At 38.9% G+C, this 10,780-nt stretch overlaps 1 protein-coding gene across 4 annotated transcripts in view; it reads left to right on the top strand.

Moving 5' to 3' along the window:
- TSHZ1 (teashirt zinc finger homeobox 1) overlaps positions 1-10,045 on the top strand; it is a 44,553-nt gene extending 34,508 nt beyond the window's left edge. For 3 of the 4 annotated variants that reach the window (XM_035318805.1, XM_035318804.1, XM_035318803.1), the window contains exon 2: positions 5,434-10,045. In XM_035318805.1, coding sequence (XP_035174696.1) covers positions 5,434-8,624 — 3,191 coding nt within the window. In that variant the 3' untranslated portion in view covers positions 8,625-10,045. The remainder of the gene's footprint in view (positions 1-5,433) is intronic. The other variant, XR_004748514.1, reaches the window with a different exon arrangement.
- The last annotated feature ends 735 nt before the right edge of the window (positions 10,046-10,780 follow it).

The raw sequence follows: 10,780 nt of genomic DNA, 5'->3' as shown, positions 1-10,780 counted from the left end.
TCTTTGGTGATCCGAACACTAATGAGAATGCTTGAATGTATAGTTTATCAGATAGAAGAGGAAGAGCAAGTAAATTTCTCAGATTAGAATCACTGTAAAAATATACCCGCATGCAAGCTGCTTCGTTCTCCAATTGCCAGCGTTAGCTAATAATTTGCAGCATTCATTTTAAGGGGAGCGGGGAGGGAAGAGAAGGAGGTGAAGAATCTTTTTGTTGGTTTTTAATGGGATACCTTTAAGGGTTATCATTCAACCTGTGAGAAGCACGGAGGTTGTTCTTGTTACTGTACCTTATCTACTTCTCAGACCCATTGCGTTAGAATTAGAGGGTAGGCGGTTCTAGTATTCTGCCCCCTATTTTGCTGCAATTATAAACGAAAGACACAAACCACTGTAGTAGGGTTATTTGGATGTCTGATAGTCTGTGCTCTCCTCAGCCATTGTCATAACTAAGCCATATTTTTCCACCGTAGTGACATTGTAATACACACATACACACACACAGATTTGTAGCATCTGTGCCGTAATTTTTTTATGAACATTTGTATATGCTAATATAGAAAATTCTCAAATCTTCCAGCAGGCGTGTTAACCTCTCACAATGTGAGATTTTGGATTCTTTTGTAAAACTCTCATAACTGTGTCTTCTGGAAACATATCTGGATTTTTTTTTCTATTTTTTTTCCTCATTTTTCTGTGATGAGGGAGACGTGTCTTTTCTATCTTTATATTTTAGCCCATTTGTCAAAATGTGTTCTTGTGGTTAGTGGAGTCACCCCCAGCCTGGGGTGCAGTTTGTGCAAGGTGACAATGTGGGTTGCAAAAACTTCTGCAGCTGCTGTCTCCTGTTGGCTGGGTATATACTGGGAGCTGCGGAAATACATCTGTTGCAGAAAGAAGAATGGTGAACATTCACACCGTGCCACTATTGTTTAGTTCCAGGGTAGGCCCTGGTTTAGCAAAGAATTTTAGACTGAAACCTGCCCCTGTTTGTTGAAACCGTGAAATATATATTGCAGTGAAACTGATCTCAGTATTCAATTGCTTTGCTGAATAGTAACCTTCCATACTTAGGTGCTTCTTCTGAATAAAATTATTTATTTGGATTATTTAAAATGGGGCCTTGAAGAGTTTTCTGCATTTAATTTTGTAGTCTGTTAAAAACAAATGCAATTATTACTTTTCACCCTTCTCAAAATAATGCATTCAGTGCTGAATCCCTTTTTGAACGGAAAAGAATACCTCTGTGGAGACAGATTCCTTCAAAAGCACCAGTCTGAGGTTATGGAAAGATTTTACGTGAGAATATTTATGCTTTTAACCACATCCTTACACTTTGGATCTGTGTCTTCTTTTTCAAACAATGGCTGTATCTTTATTGTGTAAATATTCTCACTGAAGCAAACGCCATGTGCAGTGCTACTCACATGTACAATATATAGCGTCTCGTGTCCACTTAGATTAGAATGCACAGCTTTTAACACTGTTCAAAGATGACAGTATATCTGTGGGGAAACACTGACATCCAGGAGGCACATTTCGTAGGAAAAGAAATATTAGCAAGGTTTATTAAGAAGAAAAGAAATACTAACTATTCCCCGTAATTTTTAGTTGTCTGAAATTTGAAGCTTTCCCCTCTTTTTTTTCCAGTATACCTTTGCCCGAGTCTGTGAATGCAGAAATGAGAAGGAAAAGAAAAAATGACATTATGTTCTGTAATTTTTTCTGCTTTGGATATATTATTTTTTCGAGGGGGATCACTGTTAGTATCTGCTCTTGGTATTTCTGTGTGGTTTCAGGACACGTGTGAACCAGCAAAGTCTCTGTAGATGGAGGAATATCTGAAGATTGCTTAGAGTTTCTTGGTCACCGGAAGACACACAGTCTGAAGTCTGCCTGTCTGTCTGTCGATCTACGTATTATAGTTTAGAGGCAGAATCTGAACATCCCACTCTTCCATTTGATGTAGAGCAATATTGCTCGTCTCCTGAAGTAGTTGTGACAGGAACGTTTTTCAGGCTTAAAATTCTGAAGCTTATTTATTTGTAAAATTTCAGTGAGAATTTTAGAAGAATGTACATGTTTTTACAAATTAACATTCTTCATTTTGTATGCTTCTGAATTATCTCTAACAGAAACCTTTTCAGTTAGAGAATTGCACTGACCTTGCAAAATACCATATGTTGAGCGTACTGCTATTCATCTTATAAACATTAAGTCATGAATGAATAGGTATTGTGTGTATCCTGTGGTAACTAAAGGAGTTAAATAAAATCTTTTTGATTGCAGTGATAGAAATTAAACATTTCAGATAAATTACTCTCTTTTTGGTTAAGAAGCATTATTGCTTTGTGTTATTTCAGACATGTGGGTGTGTACATCGTTTAAAGTCATTTTTCTTTCAGAATCTGGCTTAAATTCTGAAATCACAAAAAAATCAGAGTCCTAGCCAATTGTATGTTCTTAACTCTTAAGTAGCAGTATATATTGGTAAGGGAGAGAACTCAAATCGTGTAATAGTCTCAGTAGAATCTAGGACTAGGAAAGTAAGTGAAAGATGGATATTTCACCCTAACACTCCGTTTCTTTGCTTTGACAGTTTAACACCGACCTTTCATGTAGTTTTAACATTTCTTGTGTGGTTTAACTCCTTTTATTTTTATGGTAAAGAAACCTTTTCACCAAGTGCAAAAGTACGAGAATAAAGAAAACACACCATCATAAATAAATAAAGGAAAACAAAAGATACACCGGTGGCTTAACTGGGGTTTCTCCTCAAGCAGATATTTAGATGGTTATGTGTAGCAATTACAAAGATACATATTTATGCAATTTAGAATTAAGTAAAGAGATGCTAGCAGATAGTTCACATGGATTTGTATAAAATACTGTATTAACTATAGCAATGTTCAGCATCTTTCAACAGCATCTTACATGTGTTTATTAAAAATATCAGGATATGAAAATTAGAGAAAATTGGCATAGTTCCATTGAGGTTAGTAAGAAGATAGCTCTTTATAAAAGCTAAGAATATGGGCCCCATCAGCTTGCAGTTTCTAATTGGTGACTGTCTGCTGATCATTACTAAGATTTTTATTTTTTTTTTTAAGAAAAATGCCAGATGGTAACTGTCCATTTTTATGCATTTGAGCCTTTTAGAATTTTTAAATTTTATTTTGAAGTCATTTCAGAATCAGAAACCACATTCTATAACTGTTATTTACCTTACTGAAACTTAAAAATGTCTTTGCTATTAGAAATGACTGAAAACAGGTGCATTTAATGGGAGAGCTTAGAGGTCTTATGCTGTAGCTGTGGGAGTGGATTCTACTTGCATACCTAGAATCTAGAGCTGCAGATGTAGTGTAGTGCCCAAATACACACAGAGTGTTTGAACAGCAACGTTATTGCAACACTGTGAATCTGATTTCTTAGTTCTTTTACTCTTTCTATATCTTATTACTTATTTTATGCACTAAGTGCATTAAAAAAATGTTTTTGGTTTCCTCTTGCTTTTCTGATGTCTTCCTAGCCTTTGGCTACAGGGTGATTTCTCCAGTGCCTTCTGTTGTGCTTGGTATACACTAGTCCTCTTAAATATATCAGAAAACACCTGAGGCTAAGGCAATCTGTAAGGAATTTTGCCCTGCTTAATATTTCTTAAACACCACCAACAAAAAAAATGTTTCCTAAAAAAATGATTCTTAAAGGATAGGGTGTAGTGGTCATCTGAAGGTTCAACACTACCCCAGTACTCCCAATACTCGGTGAGCTACTTTTCTATTTTATCTGAAGAGGTCAGACTGAAGTAGTTAGGGGCAGCATAAACTGCAATTGCAAAAGTGAATACAGAATGCAATACTGGCCATAATACTGTTACCTTTCTAAATATATATATATATAAAGACTCTTCGAAAAGTGTTCATATTACAATGAGAGAAGACTTTATCTTTCGGAAAAGAAGTTTCAGAATAAATTAGGAACTGTGTACAAAAAGAAGTTTAACTGGTACTTATGCTCCCCTTCTCCCAGCTCATCAAGACATCAGCTTTGTAAACATGAAAATATATATTTTCTTCATATTGCATAGGAGCAGAAGTGCTTTTTTTTTTTTTTTTCCTGGCTTTCTTTCAGTATTATATGAAGGCAGGACATAGCCCACGTTTCAGCATCACTTTCTGCACAGTTCACCTACAAAGAGGCATTTTTTTCCTTCAATCTCTGAAAACTGTTCACAGTCCATGTTTTTTCTACCTTGACGTGCTTATAAAATGATCTGCATTGCATTATCATGGTGATTTTTTTAAGCTTCTTTTACAAAACTGGAGGGAAATGTGTACAAGTATGTTTTCTGCTTTGCAATGAAAGTGTACATTTATCACTTAGGTGCATGTAAGCCACTTCTGTGAATTGGGCCCTTGGAGTAAATGTGTTTTGATGTAATGGCCATCTGCTCATGAATATCACATTTTCTAGTTTAAAAAATAGTTTGATATAGATAAACACATAGTTTGGTAAGATTATATAGTTTCACCAGGTGGCAATACAATAGCAAAGTTTGATATTTGCTGTAAGCCAATAATCAAGCTGGGAGGGAGGTTTCAAGGTGGTCTTTTTTTTTTTTTTTTTTTTTTTTCTTTTAAAAATTCATCTCTTACATTTACTTTTAGTTGCTGACTGCTGTTTTCAAAATGGTAAAAGCAGCACCCACATCAGATCATACCAGGAGGCAAAGTATATCCTTGCCATTTAGGAAAACGGTTGTAGTCTTGCTTCCCTTTTCACCTTGTTTTAGAACTGAAACTGTTTAGAACTGTTCAGCTCTCAAATGGACCAAGTACAGCCAGTCACCAGGAGGCTCTGGAACGACTGATCTGACACACTTGTCCAGCGTAGCTCCGATAGAGTCAGCTGTCAGTGACACAGAAATCACCCTTGAGGCTGTAGCTAAAGCTGGTTTGCCAAAAAAGACAGCCTTGATGAGATGGAGTTGGTCAAGCCAGTGGTTCTGAGATCCTAGGTCCGTGGGGAGAAGGTCGGCTGCACCATGTTTTACGTACATACTGCAGTAAACACAGGTCGGGGCCAGACATTTTTTAAGTTGATTAAAACTGGTTTAGTAGGTTCTTTGTTTGATTTTGGTTTCAATGTTATGGTATCTACTGTGGTCCTGGCACATACTTTACTGCCAACGTCAAAGTTTATTCTTAGATAGTACTGGTATCAAACTGTAAGCAGGACAGAGTATGTGGATTTATAGGTGGAGTGTGTAAGTGATGGTGAGTTTGGTTTCTGGATGTATCTTCCAAATTTGTCTTTATGGTTACTGCTTTTAGTGCACAAGACAGCAGTGATGTAAAATGTGCGTGTTCAATAACTTTGTCTTGTTTTGCTTTTTTTTCCCCCTTTCTTTTTCCTCCTCCTGTATTTTAGCATATGTTCCTGAGGAGGAATTGAAAGCAGCAGAAATAGATGAAGACAGCGTGGAAGATGATGGGCTGTCTCTGGACATCCAGGAGAATGAGTATTTGTGCAATGAAGAAGCGGAGATCAAAGAGGCTCAAAGCTACCAGAACTCCCCAGTCAGCACTGCAACTAATCAGGATGCAGGCTATGGTTCGCCGTTTAGTGAAAACAGCGATCAGCTGGCCCATTTCAAAAGCACTTCCTCTAAAGAAGAGAAAGAGGATCCTCAGTGCACAGACAATGTTTCCTATCCACAGGACAGCTTGGCACAAATAAAAGCTGTGTATGCAAATTTGCTTTCAGAGACTTGCTGGTCCAGTTTAGCTTTGGACTTAAAGAAATCCAATCAAACCACCAGCAACAATGGAATCAGCCAGAATGAAAACACCAACAGTACTGACACCAACGCCAATTCCCAGAGTACTAGCACTACCAGTACCAACACTAATACCAGTACAACTACCAGTAGTACTAGCAACAGTAATAATACCAGTAACAGTGGTGGCTCAGGTTATGACTGGCACCAAGCTGCATTAGCTAAAACTTTGCAGCAGACCTCGTCATACGGACTTCTCCCAGAGCCTAGTCTTTTCAGCACAGTACAGCTTTACCGGCAAAACAATAAACTTTATGGGTCTGTGTTCACCGGTGCTAGTAAGTTTCGATGTAAAGACTGCAGTGCAGCCTATGACACACTGGTGGAGCTAACAGTGCACATGAATGAAACTGGACATTACCGTGATGACAACAGAGACAAAGAAGCTGATAAGACCAAACGGTGGTCAAAGCCGAGAAAACGATCACTTATGGAAATGGAAGGCAAAGAGGATGCTCAAAAAGTGCTGAAGTGCATGTACTGTGGGCATTCGTTTGAGTCCTTGCAAGACCTCAGTGTCCATATGATAAAAACAAAGCATTACCAGAAAGTGCCTCTGAAGGAGCCAGTACCAGCCATCACTAAATTGGTCCCTTCTACCAAAAAGCGAGCACTTCAGGACTTAGCTTCACCTTGTTCACCGGAGCCAACAGGGATCGCTGCAGAAGCTTCACTGGGTGAATCTGCAAAGGATCAGAAAACTGCCAACCCCTACGTGACTCCAAACAACCGCTATGGCTATCAAAATGGTGCTAGCTACACGTGGCAGTTTGAGGCACGCAAAGCCCAAATACTGAAGTGCATGGAATGTGGCAGTTCCCATGACACGCTGCAGCAGCTCACTGCTCACATGATGGTCACTGGTCATTTTTTGAAGGTGACCAATTCTGCTTCCAAAAAAGGCAAACAACTAGTACTGGACCCTGTGGTGGAGGAGAAGATACAGTCTATACCTCTTCCACCCACCACCCACACAAGACTACCAGCCTCCAACATTAAAAAGCAGCCTGATTCCCCGGTGGGCTCCACAAACTCGGAAGAAAAGAAAGACCCAGAGAAGGAAAAAGTGGTGGTCAGTGAAACAGAGAAAAAGATTAAAGAAGAGAATGAGGACTCTACAGAGAAATTTGAGCCAACGACTTTGTATCAGTACCTCAGAGAGGAGGACCTAGATGACAGTCCTAAAGGCGGAATAGACATATTGAAATCCCTCGAGAACACGGTGACAACAGCTATCAGCAAAGCTCAGAACGGAGCACCTTCCTGGGGAGGGTATCCCAGTATTCATGCAGCTTACCAGCTCCCAGGAACAGTCAAACCCCTTCAGCCCGCTGTGCAGAGTGTTCAAATGCAGCCATCTTATGCCAGCAGTGTAAAATCACTGTCTTCAGAACACAACGCGCTCATCCATTCCCCAGGCAATCTCACACCCCCGCCTCACAAGAGCAATGTATCTGCTATGGAAGAACTGGTGGAGAAAGTTACAGGTAAAATCAGCGTGAAGAAGGAAGAAAAGCCTCTGGAGAAAGAGAAGAGTTCTCCAGTCAAACCCATGTCACCTGCTGCTAAAGAAAACAAAGACTTCCCCAAATCGGAAGACACGAATAACAAACAGCAGCAGAAGAAAAGCTCCGAGGCAGAAGTTCAGAAGGTCAAAAAGGATAGTCCAGCAGAAGCACATACTCCAAATGGTACAGAGCCACTAAAAGCAAAGGTTGCAAACGGCTGTAACAATTTAGGAATCATCACAGACCATTCACCTGAGCCATCCTTCATTAATCCATTGAGCGCTTTACAGTCCATTATGAATACTCACTTAGGCAAAATTTCTAAGCCGGTAAGCCCCTCTCTGGACCCTTTGGCCATGCTGTACAAAATTAGCAACAGCATGTTGGACAAACCCATTTACCCAACCACCCCGGTCAAGCAGGCTGATGCTATTGACCGGTATTACTATGAGAACAGTGATCAACCTATAGATTTAACCAAGTCCAAAAACAAACCTCTTGTTTCCAGTGTGGCTGACTCTGCCTCGTCTCCGCTAAGGGAGAGCGCCCTGTTGGATATTTCTGATATGGTGAAGAACCTCACAGGGCGTTTGACACCCAAGTCTTCAACTCCATCTACTGTGTCAGAGAAGTCGGATGCTGATGGGAGCAGTTTTGAGGAAGCTCTGGATGAACTGTCACCAGTACACAAAAGGAAGGGCAGACAGTCCAACTGGAACCCTCAACATCTTCTGATCCTTCAAGCCCAGTTTGCTTCCAGCTTGAGGGAGACCCCAGAAGGCAAATACATTATGTCGGACCTAGGTCCACAAGAGCGGGTACACATCTCTAAGTTTACTGGTCTTTCCATGACCACAATTAGCCACTGGCTGGCCAATGTGAAGTATCAGTTAAGGAGGACAGGTGGAACCAAATTTTTAAAGAATTTGGACACTGGACATCCTGTTTTCTTTTGCAATGATTGTGCCTCTCAGTTCAGGACTGCTTCTACATACATAAGTCACTTAGAGACACACCTAGGGTTTAGTTTGAAGGATCTGTCAAAGTTGCCACTTAATCAGATTCAAGAACAGCAGAATGTTTCAAAAGTCCTCGCAAACAAGACTTTGGGCTCACTTGGAATAGCTGAGGAGGACTTAGGCTCCACATTCCAGTGTAAGCTCTGTAACCGAACTTTTGCAAGCAAGCATGCAGTCAAACTGCACCTTAGTAAAACACATGGCAAGTCCCCAGAGGACCATCTGATCTATGTAACTGAGTTAGAAAAACAATAGCGTCCAGGTAAGCAGCCAGGTATGCAAGTGACCACAGGAACATTGCACTAAACTTCTTCATAGTACTGCACTAGGCCTGACCTGAGCCTCTGAAATCAGTCTTACTTTTGTTGCTGAACTGCCTATCTGGACCTTGGTTTTTCTTACACTTATTTTGTAGTTATATTTATATGCTCTTTGTCTGATCTGTGCATGGTTATTTTTGTTTCTGTTTTTATTTTTTGTGAGTCAAAGTCTGACCTTTATTTTCAACATCTGTCCTTGATGTTAAGCTATCTTTTGTAGAATATAGTGGGAGACACTATTGAGAGACATTAATTTAGCCGTAAAGAAAGACACAAAGAACAATGATAAAGAGACATCCTAAAATTACAAAGTTGCCATGACAATAAAGGTCACAGAACCTGGTAGTGTCAAGTTTTAACCCTCTGAGAACTGTAATAGCATTTCTGTGCCTTTCCCAGTGACTAAATAAGTAAATAAGGAAAAACAAAACAAAAGGCTTAAAGGCATTTCATTCAAATAAAAGCTGTGTCAGAAACAGAACTTATTTTTTTTAAATGAATGAGCTTTTTTTTTTTTTTTTTTTTTTTTAATGCAGAACTGGTTTGTGAAGAAATTGTGCATGCAGTCCTTGGAAGAAGGAGAGCTGTGTAGTATACAAGGGGTTAGGAAGCCACAACTGTATAAGTTAAATAATAATTAAAAAATAAATAAACCAAGTTGCCACTATGCCCAAACCCTCTGGATGCTGAGAATTGCCACTTTTTGGCCAAAAAAGAAAAAAAAAGAAAAAAAAAAAAAAAGGTATGCAAGCTGTTATTTAAAACAAGTGTAAAAATGCTCCTTTCTTTCCTTTTTTTTTTTTTTTTTTTTTTTCCTGTAAAATACTGCAATTTATAGTTATTTACAAATGTTAAGCTTTGGTACAAGCTGACCTTTCTATAGTGTGCTGCATTGGTAAATGAAAACAAAAAAATGGGGCAAATGTTGGATTCTGTTCCTTGTAAATTGCCAGCATCAGCTTAAAAAATACATGTTACATATCGTACCATTTTAAACTGTTCAACTTTCTTTGTACCTTCTGGCTGTATGCTTTCTCTTTTAACTTTTTATATTGTCATTTTATATTCGATTTCTGTGTATATAATGTAAAACCACACTTTTTGAATAAAATTTAGTTCCTGCAGCTTGATATAAATAGAGAAATTTTACTGGCACCTGCATCTTTCCAGATGCATGTACTTAAAGGAACTATCTGACAAAAAAAATAAATAAATAAAAATAAAGCAAGCAATGCACTATGAATTATACATTTTGATGTTTTATCATTAATATTGTACAGTACATTTTGGTTCACACAATTAAATCCACTGTTTTCTCAAGTGTAAAATAAACCCACATGCAGTTCTTGATTTACATACATTGTCATGTCGTCATTATATTGCCTTTGAGGTGTTATTCCAGCAATAAGAGGTATCGTTTATATAGTCAACCAGCAAAAATCTATTTGAAATCATCTCTCATGATCTGTATGCTGACGTGTTTCATTCTAAGCCATAATACCAATAACCTCTTAAAAGAGATTTGCCACGGATTCATACTCGGAAAGGTACAGAATCAGCGGGGCTCCATCAAGCAGTAACAGGCCCTCTGTTCAGCACTGAAGTATAAGGAGGGGTGCTAAGGTTTTTGCTAAGTTAATTTTCCTGTGCTGTTTGACTGTGCTTGTAGTCGTTTTCTGTGTGCATTCAAAGACCGTCTCCTCCCTTCTTCCTCAAGCAAAACACCTTTTGATTTCAACAGTCACCTAGTAAGACGCTGTGGCTTCTGCCCCTCTAGTCTGTTGAATGCTGTGCTACTTGCCTTTCTGGCAGCAGTGAAGACCTCTGAGGCTTTGACACCAATTTTTACTTACAGTACAAGAAGACAGACCGATGTTTCTCTGTACTTTTTAAATATTACATTTTGAGGTAAGCTGAGTGCTATCGTATCAGGTGTTTCCCTTAATCTTTATTTCTGTTCTGTTGAATGCAGATGTCATTTAGAATGTAAAAGAGAGCTGTCAGAGCCTTCAGTACTCTATCTCCTGAGTGCTTTGACAGTTACAGTGTATGAAAACCTGGGATATACTATCCATTACACTTTTTGGAGGG

The sequence above is a fragment of the Oxyura jamaicensis genome, chromosome 2 (assembly GCF_011077185.1).
Source record: "Oxyura jamaicensis isolate SHBP4307 breed ruddy duck chromosome 2, BPBGC_Ojam_1.0, whole genome shotgun sequence".
Lineage (NCBI taxonomy): Eukaryota > Metazoa > Chordata > Aves > Anseriformes > Anatidae > Oxyura > Oxyura jamaicensis.
This window is presented reverse-complemented; position numbering and strand designations above follow the sequence as displayed.